Raw genomic sequence first — 25,705 nt, 5'->3', positions numbered from 1 at the left:
TCTAAAGTAGTTAATATATTTCCATTTCTATTTCTACAACATACTGAAGGTTAATAGACACCAAATTTTATACAGATAAAACCATTTAATTCTCAATAATGTGCATATTCAAAATGTAGAAACAGAATCTACCATTGATCACATTTTAGATTGTCACTGCCATATGACTAATAGCCAGGGACTTTCTGTCACCTGTTTCTTTAAAAGAGGAAGTGAAAGTAGTTCCAATGAGGTCTCCATTTTATCAAATTCTTTCTTCACCTGAGAGCCTGCTCAAGAGACTCAAGAAAGGAAGTGCAGCTAATAAAGTACTCTGGACTGGAGAGCAGTCCTATTTGAGATTTTAAATGTAAATACATAGTTTCAGTAAACTTATACACAGAGGGGAAGAAACACCTCCCTTGATCAACCAGCCAATAAAACTGAGTCATCCCTGGCAATCAATGAGATGACACATCTCCTCATAGATGGCATTCCCCGATGAAAAAGTCATTCTGAACATATTTGAGGCCTGAGCTGGGTCCTCAACTCTGTCATTCTTTTGCTCATTCCTGTGGTTACACCAAGTGTTACCACACACTACATGCCACCAACCCCATCCAAACCTCAATCCTCTCGGCAGAAAACCTGGTCTAGTACTTGAGAGAGAAAAATGAAGTCATCTCCTGTCCTGTTATGAGTATGCCTGTCCTGTTCTCTAACTTGGCCAATGAATCCCTACTTCTTTCTATCTTCTCTGAGTATTATCCCACCAGAGGCCCGGTGAACAAAAATTTGTGCACTCAGGGCTGGGGGGGAGGGGTCCCTCAGCCCTGCCTGCACCCTCTCGCAGGCCAGGATCCCTCTGGGGATGTCTATCTGCCAGCTTAGGCCTGCTGCCCTGGGGAATGGGCCTACGCTGACAGTCAGACATCCTTCTAGCAGCCCGGGAGCCTTCAGGGGATGTCCACTAGATGGCTTAAGCCTGCTCCTCATGGAGAGCGGGCCTAGGCCATAGTCAGACATCCTTAGCACTGCTGCGGAGGCGGGAGTGTACCCGCCACTGCCATTGTGCTCACAGCCATCAGCCCAGCTTATGGCTGAGCGGATTTCCCCCTGTGGAAGCCCACTGACCACGAGGGGCAGCTCCTGTGTTGAGAGTCTGCCCCCTGGTGGTCAGTGTGCATCATAGCATTGGTTGTTCCCCCGTTAGGGTCAATTTGCATATCACCCTTTTATTATATAGATTTAGTCTTCCTTAGTTCATTTTTATTTTGGCTTTCCTGCCACTAGCTCTTCTCAGGAAAGCAAAGGCATGTTAGAATCTCCCTCTCAAAAATCTCTCCCCCGTATTAAGGAGAATCCAAGATGGCTGCTCGGGTAGGCAACTAGCCGCAGCCGCACACAACAATTTTAATAAAATACAACTAAAATATAAAATGGACATTACCCAGAACTACAGGAAAGTCGACTGACTGGAAATCCTACAACAAGAAGCAAGGAGAAAACCAGAAGGAAGCGCGGAGGAGCTGTAAAAGCCTAAGGTACGGAGACACGCGGCGCGCGGAGAGGACGGAGCCGGAGAGGAGGGAGGCCGAGTGCCTGGCGGGCGTTCCCTAGCGGGAAGGAGAGAAAACTCCGACTGTGCTGGGCCCCTGACTGCTCTGAACCCCAGATCTGGGCCAGACCCCGGGGACTCAGGCTCAGCCATAGGGAGCTGGGCTGTAAGTCGGAACCCCGGGGTAGCGGAGAAAGGAGGTCCCGGAGGCGCACACACTGTCCCCAGAGAAGGGACGCTCGGCTGTGCCGCGGGATTGCCCTGACGGGAAGGAGACTGGGGCTCCAGACTGCTCTGAACGCCACCTCCAACTCCACTTCCAACTGAACTGAACCCCAATACCGGGCTCATTGGGGGAGAGCATAGACTGTTTGGCAGCAGGCGAAAATCGAGGGCACCTTTCTCTCAGAGGCGCCGGCAGCGAGCACTGAAGGACCCGCATAGGGCGGGGCTGACGGAAGCCAAAGCTGCAGGCTCCACCCTGAAACCCCGTCCCATCTGTAACTGCGAAATGCGACAACGAAATAGATCACAAACGAAAGAAATGGAGGACAAAAAGCGTCTGGATATAGAGTTCAAATCTACGCTTATAAGGTTTTTCAAGAATTTCCTAGAAAAGATGGATAAGGCCTATGAGGATATGAAAAGAGACCATCAAGAAATGATAAGGGAACAACAAGAAATAAAGAATACATTGTCTGAAATAAAAAATATTCTACAGAGTCCTAAAAACAGAAGGGAAGATCGCAAGAATCAAGTCAAAGATTTGGAACATAAAGAGCCAGAAGACACTCCTCCACAGAAGCTAGAAGGCAAGAGAATCCAGAAAATTGAAGATAATGTAAGAAACCTCTGGGACAACTTCAAGCGAACCAACATCAGAATTATGGGGGTTCCAGAAGATGAGAGAGAGCAAGATATCGAAAACATACTGAAAGAAATAGTGACAGAAAACTTCCCCCACCTGGGGAAAGAATTTGACTTACAAGTCCAGGAAGTGCACAGAACTCCAAACAAAAGGAATCCAAAGAGGACCACACCGAGACACATCATTATTAAAATTCCAAGAGCAAAAGATAAAGAGAGAATATTAAAAGAAGCAAGAGCAAAGAAGGTAGTAACTTATAAAGGAGCACCTATACGATTGTCAGCTGACTTCTCAACAGAAACCATGCAGGCCAGAAGGGAATGGCAAGAAATATTCAAGGTGATGAATAGCAAGAACCTACAGCCAAAAATAAGCTACCCAGCGAAGCTATCACTCAGAATCGAAGGCCAGATAAAGAGCTTCACTAATAAAAAAAAGCTAAAGGAGTTCATCACCACCAAACCAGAATTATATGAATTGCTGAAGGGGGTTCTTTCAGAAGAGAAAGTAAACAAAGATAAAAATTATGAACAACAAATACGTAATTATCAACAAGTGAATCTAAAAACCAAGGAAATTAAAAAAATCTGATGAACAATATTAACTGTTGAATATAATAGAATCAGAGGTATGGAAGGGGAGTGAACTGACGATTCTTGGGGAAAAGGGGAGAGGGGGGCGTGGGAAGAGACTGAACATAAACTGTGCACCTATGGATGAGGACAATGGGGAGAGGGGAAAGGGCAGAGGGTGGGGTGGGAACCTGGTGGAGGAGAGCAATGGTGGGGGAGGGGGGGAAGGAACATTTGTAATAATATGAAAAATAAAAACTTATTAAAAAAAAAAAAAAAAAAAAATCTCTCCCCCGGGGGGGCGGGGAAAAAAAAAGTCTCTCCCCCACTCCAGAAGCACCGAAAAATCTCTCAAAGAGGTGCCCTGCTGTACTTTGCATCCAGGCTCTCTCCTATGCCTCACATCCTGTCTCTCTGCGCAACTACAACAAAATTACTTCTTTGAGTTTCTCCTATATAAAAAAAGGGCTATTATCTATGTTGCAAGTATGATGGGAAAACTAAAGACCATATATTTAAAATGACTCATAGTGTGCTTGATCCATTATAGGTGTGGTTTTTATTATTGCACTTTGATCAAAAGCCATAAATGGATTTAACTATTGTTAAAAGCATCATTATAAACGTATTTTTAAAAAATCAATTTTTCTTTTTTTTGCTAGACATTGTCCTTATGCCAAACCAGTGTAGTGTCTACTTGCTGTTGGAAGAAACCTAGGTCAGGCCAAGTACCCACTTTCAAATGTGCACTTAGAGATTAATACTTTGGAATAACCACAAGGAAGTGTGAAAATAAGAGTTAATAGTTGACATTACGTATATTCAGATCTATTTTATTTTTATTGGACTGAATATCTTTGGTTCAAGTATTACCTTTCAGACCAACTATTTAATGCCTGATAAAGCAGAATACATTACTCAGAAGCAAAACATTCCATAGAGAGTCACCATGAAGCAAAGATGAAAGGAAAAGTTATACCTTAAAGTCCACTCTATTACTAAAATCTGAATTTACATCCTAAAATGGCCATAGACCCAGAGAGAGATCTGCTTAGTTAAACAAATTTCTGGATAGTGAAATCTGTATATTATCCAGCAGAATTGGTATTTTTTCAGTAAACCTATATTTTCTTCTCAACTATAAAAAGAAAGAACAAAACACCTCAAACTGTTTGGTAAATCTGCAACAGCCAATTATTTATGAGATAACCTGATGCATTTATAACACTAGTTATATATATATATTTTCTCCAATATATGACTGAATTCAGTGCCCCACATTTAGAAGAATCAATATAGTCTAAAACCAAAGTTGGCACCACTGCACTCCTCTCCCTGATAATATTGAGAGCAGATTTTGCATCAGAAGCAATGCAAGCTCGAAGACAATGTACAGAATAAAAAATAAAAAAAAAGTCAACCTAAAATTATTTACCAGGGAAAATTATCTTTCAAAATCAAAGATGACCTAGAGACAAATTCATAGAGAGAAATTCATAGAGACAATAAATATTGGAGAGGTTATCAGAAGCTAGATGATAAGGGATGAGGAGTTATTGTTTTGTGGGTAGAGTTTTGTTTGGATGATGAATAAGTTTTGGAAATGGGTAAGGAGGATGGTTGCATAACCATGTAAATGTGCTTAATGACACTGATTTGTACATTTAAAAAAGATTCAAATGGTAAATTTTATGTTATGTGTATTTTGCACAATAAAAAAAAAATTCTTAAGAGGGAATATAATTGTTCTCCTTCCACAAGAATGAAACTCAAGAAATAATGCCCAGTGGAGAAAGGGAAGTTTCAGAATTATGTGCTGAATAATGGCATTTATATTAATTTAAAAGCACATAATACACTATACTTAGTTATAAACAGAAAGCATATCAGCGGTTGCTGGGATGAAGGGATGAGTGAGAGAAGAGATTGGGAAGGAAGACAATGCAATTGGAGATGGGATGCTAACAAGGACAGACTTCCCCTAAAACCAGAGCATAAGCTGCAGTCTGGGAGCACCAGTGCCCTATCAGGCTCCTACAGCCTCTCTTGCCTCACCTCTCAACTCAGCCCCACCCCCTACTGCACGGGGGTTTCTCCCAGGTGGGCCTTAGTCTGATCCTTTTGAAGAGACCAGAACTAAGAGAAGTACTTGGGGACTTTTCTAAGCCAGCTGTCTTCTGCGTGGAGTGCGCCATGCCTGGGAGTGCAGGAAGACTTTCCAGGGATTACCAGACATAAACAGTTTTAAAAAGGAATCGATGCCCAGATCCTTAACTTTCACATAAGCTCCTTTCAAAAAGCCATCTGCCTGGGAATGTGCCTGCGGTGCAATACCCTGCCTCATCTCTTTTTCAAAAATGTCTTCTTATTTTATAAAAAACATGCATATACACCTAGCATATAACATAAACATATATCCATAAAAAACTTATAAATGATTGCCAAACCACTTTTATTTATAATAGCCCCAAACTGGAAACAACTTCAATGTCCATCAACAGAAGAATGGATAAACAAACAGTGGTACATCAAGATGAAATACTACTCAGCAATAAAAAGAAGTAAACTAATACACACAACCCTAATACATTAATACTTATGCTGAGTGAAAGAAGCCAGACCAACCCCCTCACCCAAAAATCAGACATGCTGTATGATTTCATTCCTATAAAACTCTAGAAAATACAAACTAATCGATAGCAATAGAAAGCAGATCAGTAGTTGCCTGGGATGGAGGGGCAGGAGTGAGGAATTTCAAAGCCCAAGGAAACTTTTGAGGATAATGGATATGTTCCATATCTTGCTTGTGATGATTTTCTGGGTATTAAAACTCATCAAATTTTACACTTTTTTTTTTCTTCAAAAATATGTTTTTATTGATTTCAGAGAAAGGAAGGGAGAGGGAGAAATAGAAACATCAATGATGAGAGAGAATCATCAATCAGCTGTGTCCTGCATGCCCCCTTACTGGGGATGGAGCCCACAACCCGAGCATGTGCCCTGACCAGGAATTGAACTGTGACCTCCTGGTTCATGAGTTCGGTGCTCAACCACTGAGCCACACCAGCCAGGTTCAAATTGTATACTTTTAAACATATAGTTTGTTGTATGTCAATTATACCTCAATAAAGCCATTTTATTTTTAATTAAAGTTATTGGGGTCACATTGGCTAATCAAAGGAACAACTGGAGAAAAGGGAGGACATCTGTAATACCATTAACAATAAAGATAACTATTAAAAGGAGAAAAAATTATATAGGCTAAACAATTCTATGATATATCATCCTGGTGTTGCATTTTGTGCCCACCACCCAATGAAGCCATTTTTTAAAATATGAAATAAAGACATGAAAAGCTGAAAGAATTCATCACCAGAAAGCCTCCACTATAAGAAATGTTAAAGGAAGCAGGAGGAAAATAAGTTACAGAGAGATCTGCTCAAGGGTACTTAGATGCTTTTTCTTATTGATATTGATTTCATTTTTTAATTACCAGGTTTGAAGCCATATACTGCTATCAAAGTAACTGAAATAAGAATTACTAGACATTCAGTCAAAAAGTTTTCCTCACTGACATGATTGCCAAAGTTAATGTATAGCGTGGGTGATAAAGAAAAAGTCTGAAGAATGATTTGCTATTTTAGTTCTCAGCACACCAGCTAAAATTACACCAGACTAAAGATGCTTGGAAAATATCACATAAAAGAAGTGTGTTCCTTATTATCTTAAGTTTGGTTTTGTTACACCTTGGCACTCAATTTTCTCCCCTAATAACACATGAGTTTTATAATACAAGCCAGGAAGAAGTTTAAGCTCTCAGAATTCAGAAAAACTCCAAACTTTTATACCAAAGAATGCTTATATTCGTTTTAAATTTCCATAATTCTAACTTATCTAAACCAATAGGACACGAATTTAAACAGCTATATCCAAATAATATTCTTTCCCACTCTCTCTGCAAATCATTTTCTTTCTTTCTTTCTTTTTTAACAGAGAGGAAGGGAGAGAGATAGAGAGCTAGAAACGTCGATGAGAGAAACATTGACCAGCTGCCTCCTGCACACCCCCCACCGGGGACGTGCCTGCAACCAAAGTACATGCCCCTGACCAGAATCGAACCCGGGACCTTTCAGTCCGCAGACCGACGCTCCACCACTGAGCCAAACCAGTTTTGGCTCTGCAAATCATTTTCAATTTTTCCCCTCACATAGTCTTTTACTGGGTATAAAAAAAAAAAAAAAAAAAAAAAAAAAAAAGCATTCACATATGCTATTGGTGTTAAGTATTAACAAAGGTACAATATTTTTGGTAGTCAGTTTAGTACCATCTATTGTCAAGGACACATTCCATTTCAGGGAATTTACCCTGGAGATAATATAGTACAGGTGTCCCCCAAAAATTTATGCACACACATATTCTTTGCACCATATTTTTTTTATAATGAATTTACAAACAATCCAAATACCCAACAAAAGGGAACTAGTTAAATAAATTAGAGTACAACCATGTTATAATACCACACAACACTTTAAGAGGAACAAGATAAATCTCCATGCACTGATATGAAAAAATAGCCACAAGATGTTAAGTGAAAAAGCACATTAAATTATAGCTTGTACAATATCAGTTTTTTTGTAAAAAAGAAGAAAAAAAAACTATTACCATGTCCCTTTTAGTTGTATATTCACAGAAAAGTACATCATCAATTTGTTTATAGCAACTACTTCTGGGGATCGGAGGATGCCCAGAGATACTTTTTCCTTCACACAAATCATGTTCTTATATGTTTTTATTAATTTTAGAGAGGGAAGAAGGGAGAAACATCAACATCCTGCATGCTCCTGCTGGGGATCAAGCCCCCAGGTGCCCTGACCCAGAACCTATGACTCCATATCCTTAATAAAAACTTCAATAAGAAACAAAATGTCCAGCCCTAACCAGTTTGGCTCAGTGGATAGAGCGTAAGCTTGCAGACTGAAGGGTCCTGGGTTCGATTCCAGTCAAGGGCACGTACCTTGGTTGTGGGCACATCCCCAATGGGGGGCGTGCAGGAGGCAGCTGATTGATGTTTCTCTCTCATCAATGATTCTAACTCTCTATCCTTCTCCCTTCCTCTCTGAAATCAATAAAAATATATCTAAAAAGAAAAAAAAAAAAAAGAAAAGAAAAAAAAGAAACAAAATGTCCAAAGGTTATTTTCTAGTAAAAAAGAAAGAACAGAAAGAAACATAGTGAAATTTAAACCAGGTAATCAAACCCTGAAGAAATCAGAAGGTTAGAAAACACTATTAGGTTGTAAGTATAAAAAGTGCATCCTTAAGGAAAAATGGCCACAGTTAAAAAAAAAAAAAGAATTAAAAAGTCACATTTATCATTCTCTGCTCCACCTCTCTCACAGTCTGAGAAATGGAGGTATGATTATTACAAAATTTTACTATTCATTCTAAAGTCTTTAGTTCCATTAAACAAACCAGTTTTTCCACATGTACATCAAAACAAATCAGTAAAACTGGTTTTGAACACAAAGAAAAAGAGTGGTTGTCATAAATCTGTTTAAAGGAATGAAGTAAGCGTATGACCTTTATTTACTCTAACATAAAACCTCACAATTAAAAGTTTAGCTTCTAGAACAGTTCTTTCTCATAAAGCAGAGAAGTAAAATTATAGTAGTTCTGTCTTCCACACATCCTAGAGAAAACATTTTCTCCAGATAAGCATGTCCTAAATGCCTATGTGGCTAAAAACAAAGGTGACAAAATTACAACTGAAAAATAATTGCAAGGAACTAAAATATAATTACTACTGGCTTTGTATGCCTACAATCAAGAAAAGATTGGTATCAGAAATTAACCAGGGCAAGAAGGTAATCAACAAACCTTAATGGAAAATTTAACTTTTTTATTTGAATGAGGCAAAGGCTACAGTTTTCTTGTTTTCCTCCAGAACATTAGGACACCTAATAGCTATTTAGAGAGAAAAACTATGAATCCTATCTAATAAAATGGTAATATGCAAATTAACCATCACTCTGTCACAAATATGGCAGCGCCCATAGTGGCAGGAGCGCTGGACTGGCGGCAGCGCCCTGGCAACGGGCCCCAGCATCCCGTGTGCCCTGGCCCGCAGAGGGAAGGCGGGCAGGCCTCTGGCCAGAGGCCGGCCAGAGCATGGGACGCTGACCTTGTTGCTGGCTAGGCTGAGGAACCCCACCTCCTTTTCCCCCTACTATACAACTGGGTCTCTAGTTGTATTATAAAAGGAAAAAACTATTTCATCAGATAATTAATTGAATTTACTATGTGAATCTGTTACCTAAAATATGCTACTGTTAAGAAAAATACAGAACACACCGCAACTCCCAATGCTTAAATCTCCATAATAAAACTACACTATGGAAAGGCTTGATATTAACCTTTCTTACAAGTCACAATTTATGTGTATACTATTACCGAGTACTGCCCTAGGTACTGGAATTCCACAGTAAAAGATGATCTCTGCTCTATGGAGCTTACATTCCACCATACAAATAAGATGCAAAGTGAACAGGGCTAAAAGGTTTCTTGGAGGACATGACCTGTGAGTTAAGACCTGAATGACAAGAAAGAAAAAGCCATGTGACCATCTGGGAACAGAATTCTGCAAGCAAAGATAATATAGAATATAAGGGTACTATAAGATATTTTGAATTGTCTCTAAATGAATTGTCTCTGAATCAGTTTTTTAAAATATGTTTGCTGATTTCAGAGAGGAAGGGAGAGGCAGAGAAAGATAGAAACATCAATGATGAAAGAGAATCATTGATCAGCTGCCTCCTGCACACCCCCCACTAGGGTTCAAGCCCGCAACTCGGGCATGTGCCCTTGACTGTGAATCAAACCCGTGACTTCCTGGTTCCTAAGCTGAGCCATACCAGCCGGGAAAGATCTTTTGACTACACTTCAATGACATTCCATCATGCAAAATAAAGTCAAATGTGGCTTACAAAGCCTTCAGGAATTCATGCAACTCACCTGTAGATCCTATTAAAATATTCTGATTCAGTGTTCTGTAATGGGACCGGAGATTCCCTTTTTAGTAAGTTCTACAGACCACACTTTGAGTAGCAAGGATCTAGTTCAAGTTTATACCTCATACCACTCCCACACAGTGAATTAATGCTCTTCCCCAAACACCATGTTCTTACCTCTGTGCCTTTTTATATCTTCACTGTATATGGTTTTTCCCTTACCTCCTCCACTTCAAAAACTTTTACTCTTTGTTACAGTTTAGTTCAAACATCACAGAGCCTTCAGGCATATGTTGATGCTGTTTCCTTTGTGTTCCAAGGCCCCTATGCATTCATGTTTAACTCACCACACTTCACACGTCTGTCTCCCCCTGAGACTGTGAGTGTGGGGATATAAAAATGCTATCCTCGACACAAGATACTCAATAAATGCTTTTTGAGTACAAGTCACTAAGGTATGGCATTTCTGCCAGTCTTTGAAATAATGTTTGTCACAATCACTTTTATTCCATAACATTTTTTAGAGTAATATACAGTAAAAAATACTGTCAAATTATTAAGTCACTTGAAATATAAGACAACACAAATTCAAAATTAAAGTAAAATGTAATACTATTTGATGAGATATTTATCTTATTGCTGGAAAAAAGTCACACTAATTTCACTATTTTAGGGTAAAAAGGGCAAAACAAAGATGGTACTCTTTGGTAGACTTTCCATTTAAATACCTACAGAAAAATAAGAATGGCATCAATTTGTAGTATATCCTCCCCCCTTAAATTAATAAGGACTTTCATTATATTTTAAAAATAAATGACAAGAATAGTATCTGAATCAAACGCTTACATTTGCAATCCTCTCTTTACCACTCACCTTCCTCATCGATCCACTTCATGGTAAAAAGCTGTTCATTGTCAAAAGAACACATGTCTCGAACCTCATTGCAAAGGCCCTCGAAGGAGATGGAAGGTTCAAAGTGTGTTATCATGATATCCCTGAAAAAGAAAGGGAGTTTCGAGTTAGACAAGGATTAAAATGAATAATGCTCTAAATGCCTGACGATATTAAGTCGTCCATTAAGGACTTCAGCTGTTTTGTATGTGCAACGACATGTGTTGCTTTCAGTAAACTATCTGTGCAAAGTAAAAATTAAATTTGTAAGAAACCAAAGTACAAATTAAATTGGTAAGATACTCAAAATATGTAAGAATAAATGTGTAAGCAATATTATATAAGTCCACTTAGCAGCCATTCATTATAAAACTTAAAATGTAACAAAAAGTAGGTAAGTGGATAAAAAAAGCTGTGGTACTCAGTGGTTGAGTGTGGACCTATGAACCAGGAGGTCACAGTTCTATTCCTGGTCAGGGCACATGCTCACGTTGCAGGCTTGACCCCACTGGGGGTTGTGCAGGAAGCAGCTGATCAGTGATTCTCTTTTATCATTGATGTTTCTATCTCTCTCTCTCTCCCCTTCCCTTCCTCTCTTGAAATCAATAAAAATGCATTAAAAAATAAAATAAAAAGCTATGGTACATTTACACAATGGAATACTACTCCGCATAAAAAGGAAGAAAATTTACCCTTTGCAACACCATGGACAAGCCTGGAGAACATTGTGCTAAGTGAAAAAGTCAGTCAGAGAAAGATGAGGACCATATAATTTTGCTCATGCATGGAATTTAATGAGCAAAGTGAACTATCAAGCAAACTAGAGACATACTCATAGATAGAGAGCAGGCAGGCAGCTTGGGGAGGGGGGCTTAAAGGTGGGGGAGAGATTGAGCAAAAAAGAAAAAAAAAAAAAGAGAGAGAACTCATGGACATGGACAACAGTGTGGTGACTGTGGAGAGGAGGGGTGGGTGGAGGTGGAAGAGGGCATAGAGGAAATAAATGGTGATAGAAAAACTAAAATCAATAAAATAAAATTAAAAAAAGGTGTTTTAAGCAGAAGCCTGGGGCTTCTTCCAAGGAGCCATGAGAAGCCTATGATTTAATCATACAGTAGTCAGCCAGTCATCCTTCCAAAGGTAAGTGAAACAGACAGAATGACTCTAAGGGAACACTTATATAACCATCTCTATGTGTCACACTCTGTTCTAAGCGTTTACAAAGTTAATGTAGTTCATGTGCTTCCTGTTTTAAACTCTTCAAATGCCTTTTGTCTCTTATGCAGAGTAAAATCCAAAGTCCTCGCTTCTACAAAGCCCGCTGTGAACTGGCCCTGGCTCCCTCTTCTACCACCAGACAGATAAACCAATGTTTGTAGTCCACCACTACCCCAGCTACAATGTAAGCTCATTATATTCCTAGTGGCCAACAGAATGCCTAACACAGAATGGCTATTTGGTAAATATTTTTGAAGAGATGAAGGAAATGACAGTATTAGGAACTGTGAATATACCCGAGTATTTGGAGCATAGAGTAGGAAATTAAAAATGTCAGTCATCTGCAAAAAAGTTAAAACTGCAGTCTTAGGGCTATTAAAGGTAAGCAGAGAGCCAAGCATGGAAATTGAATTGCCTTTTTATGATAATCATTCTCTTCCTAAGTATCTCATGGTTTTCTGCCCCTTCTTCTAAGAGTCCTCTTGTCTTGGCTTTCTTAACAGTATGCTACCCTGGCTCTCTTCTACTATATTCTGAACACTTTTGTCTTCAATCACAAAATATTCTTTACACCTGCTCTATTATTCCTTCATTCATTCCCCGTCCCTCAAACCTACTTCATAATCAATGTTTTAACTACTATCTCTAGGGGACTCCTAAATCTGTAATTCCAACTCTGTGTAATATTTAAGACTCTTGATAATCTGGTTCTAATTTCTATTCTCAACTTGATCCCATCATTTCCAACACAAATTACTACAAATATCTGGTTTCACATCACAATCTTCAAACATAAGATCTTAATGATCCAATCTTTAACTTTGACATTTCCTCAGTTTATGAGGGAGGTGGGGATCAATCTTAACAGGTACTACAACACCAACTTCCACTAAACCTTTTTCAACCAAACCAGTCCAATAGTCTATACTTCTAAACCTGTCCAACATGTATTTTATGTTCCACCTTTTGTTATTTAACTCATCATATACTGATAATACATCCTCAACTAAATTGTAAACAACTGGAAAACAAAGATTTTGGACTTTTAAATATATTCACATAACCAATTACATAATTAGGACTCGAATATTTCTCTTTTTATTTAATATATTTTATGATTTTTTACAGAGAGGGAGGGAAAGAGATAGAGAGCTAGGAACGTCGATGAGAGAGACATCGACCAGCTGCCTCTTGCACACCCCCTACGGGGGATGTGCCCGCAACCAATGTACATGCCTTTGACCGGAATCGAACCTGGGACCTTTCAGTCCGCAGACCAACGAGCCTCTACCACTGAGCCAAACCGGTTTCGGCAGGACTCGAATATTTAACTATAGAAGAAATACTTTCTAGGAGAAATCCATCTTCCAGAAAATGTACTTATGACAATGGAATATCACTCTGTTTCTTTTGCCTATAAACATGTATAGAATACTGAGTATGTTCCAGGCATTTAAACAAACTTTATCTTACATAATCTTCAAAACAACCATCAAACTAGACATACTAATCCTATTTTACCAATGTAAAAAGTAAAACACTTTCAACTCTAGAATATCTGCCTATGTCTCACGGGTAGAAAATAGAATATGAATTAAAATCCAAATCTTCTAATAACCTCATGGTGGATGCTTTAATCTGACCTTCCCCCTCCACACTCCCCACCTCCAGGTTCACCCATTAGCAACGATGCATTTATTATACTAGCTGCTGGAACTATTACCAGCAGACAATCCCCAGCTGTCAGCCTCCTTCAGAGATTTCACTCTTTGCATATGATCACACCCCCTTCTTAGAAACAGCCCACAACCAATGACTAATTCGATGTGGGGTATAAAAAGGCCATAGATGTGACTCAGGAAAGCTCTGAAGTGTGAACTCCTCTTCAGAACTCACTCTCTGGAGAGTTAATTAAGGTTTCTGTTGAGATTTCAGAGCACCTTGATTCTTTCCTACCTAAGCTTGCTCCTTTCCCTTCCCTCTTCCTCCATAGCTACCGATTCCAAGAGTCCTCCTGTATAAATCTCCTTCATGCTAATCTGAGACACAACTTTCCACACTAGCTATTATCAGAAGATATTGTTTTGACAAAAAATATAATGGATACAAACAGTCAATCACACCTTTAAGAGATTGGCTAATGAAAAATGTAATCCTTGTTTTGGAAATTAGTCTACTTAATACCTAAAGGTAATTAATTTTTGAATTTTCAGAGAAAATACATTGATGACATATATAAATTATACATATTTTAAGTCTCCTCCAACTAAATGTAAAATCCATGAGAGCAGGAACTCTATTTTGCTCTATATCACCCGTACCTAAAGCAGTGTCTGGCCAGAATGGATGCTCACTTAATATATATGTTAAATGAATGGAGGTGTCACATGCTGTACGCTAAAGAAAACAAAGGAAATGTAAAAATAAAAAACATTCCAAAAAAGAGGAATGGCACATAAGAGGCAGCTGAAGTATACTGGTTCAGACCATGAGAGCTGAAGCCAGGCTCTGTTACAGCTGTGTATCCTTATGTGAGTTCCTTATCTTCTCTGTGGCTCAACTTCATCATTTATAAAATAGGTGTAATAATATCTCATATGGTATTATAAAGATTTAATGGATTAAGTGAATTAATCTTTATAATTCTTAGAATAGTGCATATAGCATACTCTATATGTATTTAATAAATTTTAAAAAATAGCCTGGCTGGTGTGGTTCAGGGGTTGAGCATCGACCTATGAACCAGGAGGTCATGGTTTGATTCCCTGTCAGGGAACACATTCCGATTGTGGGCTTGGTAAAATAATAATAATAATAATAATAATAATAATAATAATAATTTAAATAGAAGTGAAACCTCATTAGAGAGATTAAAAATAGCCCAACCTTCTAAAAACAAAAGTCAGATGCTTCTGGTTTAATATGGTACAAGGAACCCACATCTATATCTTTTCATCCTAAGAGCCCACTGAAATGACAAATTATCAAAGGCTTTGCAAACAAACAAAAACAAACAAACAAAAAAAAAAAGGGCACAAGCAGCATACCAGGAATTATGAGAAAGTCCTAGAGTATTGAAAACAGATGGGATTAAATTGACCCCAGAAACCATACCTGCCCCAAACAACAAGAATTATGAGAAACTTTAAAAAAGAGAAGTTTTATTGACACAAGATTACTTTTCCCTCCTCTAAGCATCTAATCATATCACCTGGAATCTTCAAGTGCATAACACTTTTACATAAGCATTCATTATAAATTCTTTTCTAACTCGCTTTAAAGAAAAAACTAAGAGTTAAAGAGTAGAATGATGTTATAAACCTTTACAAAGTAAAAATTACTAAGAAAACTCATGATATGGAGAAAAAAAAAAGGAAGTATAAATTAAAAAATGTTCCTTTCCTAGTTCCTAAACTAGTAATACAAAAATGGGCAAAGTACTTGAACATATATTATATTTCTTCAAGGAGGATATACAAATGACCAACAAATTTATGAAAACATGTTCAATATCACTAGTCATTGGGAAAATGCAGATTGAAACCAAATAAAGTATCACTGTACACCCATTAGGGTGCTGACTATTTAAAAAACACACAGAATAACAAGTGTTGACAAGGATGTGGAGAAAAATTGTTGCATTGTTGGTGGAAATGTAAAAAGGAAATTTCCGTAGAATCCAGTAAGTCCACTTCTTGGTATCCAAAAGAACTGAAAGCAGATTCTCCACCAGATATTTGGACGCCCATGTTCACGGCAGCATTATTCACAATAGCCAAAAGGTGGAAGCAACCCAATGTCCATCAACAGATGAATAAAATTGTGTGTGTGTGTGTGTGTGTGTATGTACATGTACTAAAAGACTATTCCGTTTTGAAAAGTAAGGAAATTCTGACACATGCTACAACATGGATAAACCTTGACTTGAAAAAAGGCCAGTCACAAAAAGACAAATACTGTAATGATTGCACTTATATGAGGTATCCAGAGTAATCAAATTCATAGAAACAGAAAGTAGAATAGTAGCTGTCAGGTGTTGAGAGGGGAAATGGGGAGTTGTTCACTAAGGACAGAGTTTCAGATTTGCAAAATGCAAAATTCTGGAGATTGGTTGCACAACAATATGAATGTAATTAATACTACTGAAGTGTACACTTTAAAAGCAGGAAAAGGTATATTATTTAAATTATAAATGTAATTACAAGAAGGATTAAAAATAGTCAGATGAGATAATAATGAAGATGTGTTAAATTTGTCATCATTCATATTAATCAACAGATATATTAAAACAAAACAAAATTTTTAAAGTAATTAACTCTGGATGGTGGAATTGGGGATTTGGCTGAGACTAGAGATGGAAAGTTGTACTTTGTACTTAGACCCTGCTGAATGGTATAGGTATTATTATTTTTAATTCTTTATTGTTGAAAGTATTATGTGTCCCTTTTTCCCACCATTGTCATCTCCCAGCTTGCCCCTGTCCCCTAGTCCCAGTCTACACCTCCCTCATGCTTAATGGTATAATTAGTAATTTTTCTACCATGCAAATGGATGATTATAAAACTTACTTTCTAATAAAATAAATATAAATAAAATATAAAACAAATTTTGAATAACTTCTATAATTATTGTTTTAAATATTTTTAAAAAATTTTAATAGAAAACAGTTCCTACTCCTAATGACATTACAGAAAATCTGTTTACTTTAAAGCAACTTTTCTTTCAAAATATGCTCAAGGTTATTAGTATGAGAGAGTAAGGGTTGGCAGAAATGTACTTTAGAATTAAATCGGAAGAGAAGGAAAGGAAATTTCTTTGGCAAAAACAAGTGTGACATTATCATTTTTTAATGCAAGGGGAAAATAATTAGTATGATCAGATATCTGTGATCAGATATCTTCAAGCTATCATTTCCTTATTCGGGTCCAAATGGAGTTAAAATTAACACATATGTAAGCAACAGGGATTTTTCAGAAATCTTATTTTTCTCAAGAGCTAAAAAATATTTATCAGAACATACAAATACTTTTTCAAAATCTGTGGAATCCTTAGAAAACATGAATACATACTTCCTAAAGAGTCTCAATGAAGGAGTCATGCTTTATCAACTGCCACTCCTTAAGTTCCAGGAACTAAAATATTTAAGGGAGTTTTATAAACACGTCTCACAGTAATTGGGAAAACACCATGTTCATATACTCCATAATCACCAAATCCTTATCATAGTAGCAAAGCTAAATTGAGCTGCAAAATAAAGATATTAGATTTTAAAGGTATAAAACAAATTATGCATGGAAGATTTTTTTCTTGTTTTAATTTCAGTGTTACATAAATTACCTCCTACCACTAGTCTTCAACAGACTAACAGTCTGCTTCACCACAAGGTTTCCCAAAATTACAAATTCAGATAGAGTTTTAGCTAAAAATTTTAAAAAGGAAAAAAATGCATTTTTAAATTTGCTACTGAACTTCTGAAGACATTTGTTATGTTCCTATGTTCTAAAATATAGAATCTAAAGTTTTTCCTTGGGACTAATTGCTTTTAGAAATAAATAAAAAGAACCACATTCAGCCCTTTTGCTATCTCAACATAAGCTTTTCTCCTTTAAATGTATAATTAAATATGTAATCAGAAAGAAAAATTTTATTTGGAATCACCAATATAATAGACTTAGCCAGAATTATCCATGGGTGGTAAACCATGGGTGAAAGGTTTTGGAGGAATAGAATATTCACACAATCTCAAAGTATCACCCCTCAAGTTAACCGCTAATTGTAAAAAGTCATAAACCATTTTAAGTAATAAAGGATATCGAAAACTGACACCAAAAGAATAACTGTGAAATATGAATCTGACAATAAAACAAAAAAGTTACCTTAAAAAGCCCTACTAATATAGTAAAAGGGAAAAAAAATTTCTGAGGCTTATTCAGCTTCAATCCATAAAATGGAGATACTGATATATACTTCTGGATATGTGCAAAACACTATTATACTTCTTAGAACATGTGAGTGCATCATGAAAGTTAGTTCTTATGCTCTTTAATGTACTTCAAAGGCAAAAAAGGAGACTGGGTATCTCTTAATATAATTTATTAAATTTTTCTAGATATTGTTCATATTTTATTAAATAACTGATCACTGCTAAAATTCAACACTGCCTGGAAAACCTAGCCATATGGTTAAGGTAAGAAAAATAAATAAGATATATAGATAAAAAGAGGCAAAACTGTTTTTTGCAAATGGCATTTTCTACCTCTAAATTCTAAGACAGTTAACTAAGAAATTATTAGAACTAATAAGGTGGCCAGTTTGATTTAAGCATACAAAAATAGATGGCATATAATAAAATGGAATAAAAGCAATAGAAATTTACAAAAGCAATTTATAAAAGAACTAGAGGCCCAATGCACGAAGATTCGTGCAAGAATGGGCCTTCCTTCCCCTGGCTGCTGGCAGTCTTTGCTCTGGCCGGAGCCGCCTTTCCACCTTCCCACCTGCCCAGAGGCTCTCAGCAGCTGGAGTGGTGCAGAATGCCTGCCCTGTCACCATGACTACAATGCACGTGTCCAGCCCCACACCAAGCAGCTCCCTGCCTGTGTGTGAAAATTAACCCACCAAATTTGTTAGGTTAATTTGCATATTCACTCCTGATTGGCTGGTGGTCATTGTGAAGGTACAGTCAATTAACATGTTACTCTTTTATTAGTGTAGATGATAAAATATCTAAGAATAAACTTAACAGGAAATGTGTAACACCTATGGGATGGAACCTTACTGAAAAACATGGAAGAAATTAATAAATGGGTATTATACCATATACTTGTAAGATGCTGAATATTATAAAACTGGCAGTTCTCAAAGTAATCTATAAATTCAATGCAATTGGAAATCAAAATGCCAGTAAGGTTGTTTTTTGTTTTGTTTTGTTTTTAACCTATAAAAACCTTCAAAAATTAATCTGGAATAGAAAATATACAATAGCCAAGAAAATCTGGAAACAGAAAATTAATGAAATGGGTCTTTCCATAACATACTATAGTCCAGCTGGTATGGTTCAGTGGATTGAGCATCATCCCATGGACCAAGAGATCCTGAATTCAATTCCTAGTCAAGGCACTTGCCTAGGTTGTGGGCTCAATTTCCAGTAGGGGGGCGTGCAGGAGGAAGCCAATTAATGATTCTCTCTCATCATTGATGGTTCTATCCCTCTCTCCCTCTCCCCTCCTCTCTGAAATCAATAAAAAAATATATATTAAATATTTATATATTAAAAAATAAAAATAAAAGCCTCAAACATTTCAACCTTTAGGAAGGCTTCCCTCATCCAAACTCCTCTCCAACATCCATCCCTGCAAATACCTTACACACACATTTACTAACACTTCTATGTCTTTCCTCCTATTAGTTTCTTAGTTCCTTGAGGGCAGAGCCTTGTATTATCCTCTGTACCCTAGCACCACATGCTGGCTTATAGTAGGTGTTCAACAATATGTGTGTGTGTGTGTGTGTATTTATCTATTATATATATATAATATATAAAAATAAATATATATATTTATTTATTTATTTTTTAATCCTCACCGAGGATATGCTTTTCATTGATTCTAGAGAGAGGAAGGGGGAAGGAGAAAAGGAGAGGAAGAAAAAGAGAAATGTTGATTGTTTGCCTCCTGTATGCCCCTGACTGTGGATTGAACCTGCAATCTGGGTATGTGTCCTGACTGGGAACCAAAACTGTGACCCTTTGGTGCACAGGACAACGCTCTAACCAACTGAGCCACACCATCCAGGGCCAACAAGTTTATTACATTGAATTCAAACACATTTAAGTAATATGTGAAATTGCAAGACTGGAATTTTTAAAATTCATATTTTAACAAGTTCCATTTCAATCATAAAAAAAAAAAAAAAAAAAAAAAAAAAAAAAAAAAAAACATCTTAAAAGGAGGTTTGGGTGTTGTATTAGAAAGATATCTTGGATCTGTAGGGAATTTCTTGGACCTGTAGGGAATTTTTTTTTAAATATCTATGCTTTTATTGATTTCAGAGAGGAAGAGAAAGGGAGAGAGAGATAAAAACATCAACGATGAGAGAGAAACTTTGCTCAGCTGCCTCCTGCACACTCCTACTAGGGATTTAGCCTGAAACTCCGGTTTGTGCCCTGACTGGGAACCGAACCATGACCTTGCTCATGGGTGAGTGCTCGACAACTGAACCACATCGGCCCGGCAGGGAGAACTTTCTGTAGAGAACTGTTTCTTTCTCCTGTTTCATTAGATCTTGTACCTGGTCAAGCCTGGGCTCACCGGCCTCTCCCTCCACTCTTCAGCTTTAGTCCTCACTGCTAACAAGCAACTTACTGCCACATCATCTAATTCAAATTTCTGAGAGGGTTGTTTTGGTTTTAGTCTTTGGCACCAGGCCACCATGTCCTTTCTCTCTCCCCAGTAAAGCTATGGATCAATTGCTGGATGGTTAGGTGTCAAGCAGAAGCTCTAGGATCAATATCTAACATTCCCCCAATTTTCAACTCCATACACTATTTTTATTTCCTTAGAACCATTACTAAAGTCTATCACTAAAATTATGTTGCAATACTTCAAAAAACAAGTCTTGTTAAGACTTGTTAACAGTAAAAAAAAATCCTGCCGATTTCTTCATGGAACCAGCTATACATTCCAAATATGCAAGGAGTTAACAATCTTCTTATCTGTAAATGTGCACACAAAGAATCCTCTGGATTGTTGTAACTGCTCAACAGCAGCAGTTTAAAAAGCACTTTTTACAAAATGTCCTAAACACTTACAACGTAAAGGAATGAGTAGCCCAGACATTTCCTTGTTAAATTTGATCCCATAATAACAAGTGATTTCATATAAGGATAAATCACATCCCATGGCAATCTATCACTAACCAACAAAACCTGTTTCTCTTCCTCCGAACTAATACCACTCGGGTAATGATTGAAGGAAGGCCACTCACTGACAAGCCACCGAGGCCAGGAAAGAGGGGTTCACAGGCGCTCTTAGGTGGGCTCCAATAAAATCAGGGTCTCAGTGCTATTACTCTCTTGCTTAAAAACTAGAAAAAAATCTAATTAAATGTCTGTTATAGCTAGGAGACATCACATTTGTATTAAAAAGAAATTTAACTGAATGATAACACTATACACATATTTGAAAGAAGAGGGCCATTAATCACTACAAAATGCTGCTATTCCGAGATTCAACATGTACTGGATAGAAATGTTGTTAGAAGGAAATAAGGGGAAAGCTCTTGGATAATAGCTATTCAGAAAATCTGAAATAAAAATACTTTTTTTTTTTTCCAATGTAGATTGTCCTTACATTTCTTGACAAGAAGGATTTTTATTTTAAAATCAGGTAGGTGTTCTAGTTAGCCAACCTGTTTATTAACTATCCTCATTGGTGACTCATTTTAGTCACCTGAACATTTACATATCATAACCATCAATTTAGACTATTGTTAAAAACATAAAATCTTAACAGATCTAATTTCAGAGGGGAGAAATTGGTACAATTTAGAGTGCTGATGTTGTCTTTAAATGAGGCTTGAAATGAAGGCACTATTAGAAAGCTTTCATTGAATTAAAGGCACTAAAGGGCAAGAGATTCTTTCATTCCTTAGCAAAAATTCATCGGTATAAAATAAAACAAAGAAAATGTTAGCTTGAATGTCTTGGAGAAATTTTAGTCAAGCGTTAAAAGGGTAATGAGCCAAGAAAATATGATAATGCATTCCTAAAGTATAGCATACTTTGATTTCTTTCCAAAGGAGAAGCTTACAATGATTTAAATTTACTAATTAGGCCTATGTACATTTGTTAAGCTAATAAAAATGGAAATAAAGCACCAGTTTCTTCATCTTCCATAATTGGAATAATTGAAAACTATCCATATTTAATAAGTCAAGAATTTACATATTTAAAGTCATAAAGGTAAATCAGAAAACTAAAAACAATAGACTAACAATAAAAAATGAGAGGAACCAAGAGGAGAAAAAGCAAAAGGTAATATGCATTTCTCATCTTTCAGAGTATCAAAAGATATTATCTAATGTTGATAAATCACAAAATAGAGCTATAACTTTTAAAATAATAAAGACAACCTCCAGAAGAACCAGAAATCAAGTGTCAACAGTGGCTACCTCTGGAGGTTGGGAAGGTGAGATGGGAACACTTTATTTTACATCTGGACAATTTGCACTCTCCTACCAAGTGTGTATATTCTCATTTTTTAATCTACCTTTTAAACTACCAATAATCAGATACCTTTAAAAAACAACACCAAGTACTATATTTCATTCTCTGAATCTAACAGCTCATGACCTGTAGTCTTTATAAAATGGAGCACACTTTGTGAAATATCTATTAAAGGTAAGATAAAAGAAGCAAAGCTTTTTTTCCCATAATGCAAAATTCATAGCTGACCATCCTCAAGTTAACTGTGGTAACTACAAACCATTTAAAAAAACAAAACAAAACAAAAAAAACCTACACACCATTCTTGGCATTGTTTTAAAATCAAGATCTCCTTGATCACCCTGGCTGGGGTTCCCAGAGTTAGAGAGCATCAGTCCCGCACGGAAGAGTTGTGGGTTCAATTCCTGGTCAAGGGCAAGTACATGGGGTATAGGCTCGATCCCTGACCCCAGCTGGGGTGCATTGGAGAGGCAACCAATCAATGTGTCTCTCTCACATTAATGTCTCTCTCTCTTCCTCCTCCCCGTCCTTTCACTCTCTCTAAAAATCAATGGGAAAAATATAGTTGGGGAAATTCACAAACAAAAGACCTCCTTGGTCAATTTAAGCAAAAACACTGATATTGTCCAAAATACCTATGAACAACTTGTGAATACAGTCAAGCTGATACACACAGATCAGAGGCTTCATGGCAACAAACAAAATAAACCAGTATGTCCTCACATCCATCAGTAACATTTAGGGGGTTTATATTTTCTTTGAAATCAAAGCGAGAGTTTTGCTTTGAAAGTTTGCTATCTCCACTGATCCTTTCAGGAATGTACAAGTATGCATTGCAGTTTCAACCTCCCAGTGCCTGAGGTTTTTTTTTTTTTTAAAGCAATTTATTTCTGCCTGGACAAGCAGTGAGACATGCCAAGATGGTTGGGTTTTCTGTTTAACCCTTAGTTTCAAACCTTTGTTCTCACACTAACATTTCACCTTTCGAATCCTCCTAAATATAATTATATCAAAGAAATTTAAAAACCACCAACTGAATTCAAGGGAATGGGGGACACTTCAGGTCACTGATTACGGAATATGATTTAATACCACGATCTCAGGACTGGGTTATTTCTGGCAACCACGGTTAATTATAACTTAGATAATAACATGAATAAAGATCACAGATTTTTCCAGCTGTGCCTCAGCCGCCTCCTCCTCCTCTTCTCACCTTGCATTGTCTCTCACCCTAGAGCACATGTGTCAAACACAAGGCCCGCGGGCCAAATCCAGCCCGCCAGGCCTTGCAATGTGGCCCGCACCGCGCTGTCATCACTGCACTCCGCTGTCAGTTTATGACATTGTCAGTTTATGACTGTTCAGTAAACCATTCGGCCCGCGATTTAGGCTGGATTTTAGATTTTGGCCCCTTCTCTGATTGAGTTCGACACCCCTACCCTAGAGGAAGACCCACGAGGCAACACAACAACCTTTACAGGGAAGCATTCACAAAACTTTACGCATGCACACTCTAATCTTGGAGATACAAATACTAATGCACATCCCTAAAAACGCATCCACTCTCCTCTGAAATAACAACTGCTGTGTCTCATTTCCTGGCAGCCGGACCACAGTCCAGACACTAGAGCACACTTGGTGAACTCTTGCAGGCAATCAAAGAAACCTGACTTAGAGAACCAGAGGCTTTCAGGCCTGCTGGACATCCAAAGGGCCGCCAGCACAACGGGAGCCCCCATCTTTCCAGCCCAGAGCAAACTTAGTTTGCGGAGGCATCATCCCTCGGAGTCAAGTCCGAAGAACACGTCCAGACTTAATGACCTCTAAGCCCGTGGACATGTCTCATCAGGCGGGTCCACCCAGCCCATCAGGTGGACCTACTCGATCCCCAGGCTCCTCCTCCCTCGGACCCTCAGCCACGCGACTCCCAGGCGCCCTGTCCCCCCACACTTAGAGGGCGCTCCCCACCCCAGCGCCCCATGCCACGCTCCTCCCCCGACCACCCATCCCGAGCCCCAAAGCCGCCCTCCCAGACCAACCTGCCACCACACGTCCCGTCCGCCACACACACACACCACCTCCAGCCCCGGAGCCGGCCTCTCCCCGCCCGCCCTCCCCGCCTCTCTCCCGGGGCACTCACCCGCGGTAGTAGGCTTTCACCCGGACCTGGTGAGAATGGTCCCCGAAGCCGCCGCCCGCGATCGGGTGAGCCATGGTAGTGCTGTCCCTCTGGGTCGGCATCTCCTTCCTCCCCCGCCTCAACGCCGGAGGCCGAGGGTGCCGGGGGCGCGCCGAGGGGGCACTCCGCCGCCGGAGCCTTCCCCGGAGCCGCGGCGGTGCGCTCCGCCGCTCTACCTGCTCTCCCGCCCCGCGGCGCGGACCCAGGGGCCGCCGCGCCCGGGCAGCCGGAACCACGCGGCTCCTCCCACCGCCCGCGGCCGCCACCGCCTCTACCTCGGCGAGGAGGACCCAGCACGCCTCCCCGCCCGGGCCCCTCCCACCTCGCGGGCTCCCGAAGCCCGCATTCCGCGGGGAGGGAGGGAGGGCGGGAGGGCGCCACCGCCGTGCAGACTCCGGGAGCCTGGACGCCCGGCTGAACCATTCCGACGGAGGAGGCCAGGAAAAGGGGGGGGAGAGAGGAATGGGAGGCGCTAACCACCCCGTCACCTACCGGGAGAAGGTCTTCCGTGGAAGCCGGGTGAGAGAATAAGAAAGGTTTGGGTAAACTGGAGTTCTATAAAAAGCCTCCTCCCGAGAGGGAGAATGGTAGAGGGGAAATGCTGCGGCGTCTCCCCCCGTTTTCTAACTTGGTAGCGCCCGTGGACAGCCGACTTGGAATCCGGGTAGAGTTCCCGGGCGGGGATTCTGGGATTTGGAGTTCCCGGGGGATTCTGGGACTTGAGGTTCCGTCCGTGCAGAGCGCCTGGCCTTCTGGCTGAGTGTCTCCAGCTTGCGCCCCCAGGAACCGTCCAAGTGGAAATCCTGATTCCAGCTTGGGCGTCCCAAGTCCCTGGGAATGACTGGGCTGCGTCACGATCTCGGCTCTCTTTTTTTTTTCTTTTTTTTTTTCTGTGATGAAGTCTCCCTTCCAGTTGCATTCATCATCCCAATTATACAGTAGGAACGAAAGTTGGGCCGGGACCGGTTTGGCTCAATGGGTCGGCTTGGGGACTGAAGGGTCCCGGGTTCGATTCCGGTCAAGGGCATGTACCTTGGTTGCGGGCACATCCCCAGTAGGGGGTATGCAAGAGGCAGCTGATCGATGACTCTCTCTCATCGATGTTTCTAACTCTCTATCTCTCTCCCTTCCTCTCTGTATAAAATCAATAAAATATATTTAAAAAAAAAAAAAAAAAGAAAGTTGGATTACCTGCTCAGCATAGCCTCT

At 39.1% G+C, this 25,705-nt stretch overlaps 1 protein-coding gene across 1 annotated transcript in view; it reads right to left on the bottom strand.

Annotated features, from left to right (window-relative positions):
• The window catches only part of PRKCI (protein kinase C iota), a 63,513-nt gene extending 38,673 nt beyond the window's left edge, over positions 1-24,840 (bottom strand). Inside the window, exons 1-2 of the mRNA XM_084874133.1 lie at positions 24,458-24,840; positions 10,857-10,978 (exon numbers count right to left, since the gene is read on the bottom strand). Coding sequence (XP_084730259.1) covers positions 10,857-10,978; positions 24,458-24,558 — 223 coding nt within the window. The 5' untranslated portion in view covers positions 24,559-24,840. The remainder of the gene's footprint in view (positions 1-10,856; positions 10,979-24,457) is intronic.
• Between the last annotated feature and the right edge of the window lie 865 nt (positions 24,841-25,705).

The sequence above is a fragment of the Pipistrellus hanaki genome (genome assembly GCF_964339955.1).
Source record: "Pipistrellus hanaki genome assembly, chromosome: 2".
Taxonomy (NCBI): domain Eukaryota; kingdom Metazoa; phylum Chordata; class Mammalia; order Chiroptera; family Vespertilionidae; genus Pipistrellus; species Pipistrellus hanaki.
This window is presented reverse-complemented; position numbering and strand designations above follow the sequence as displayed.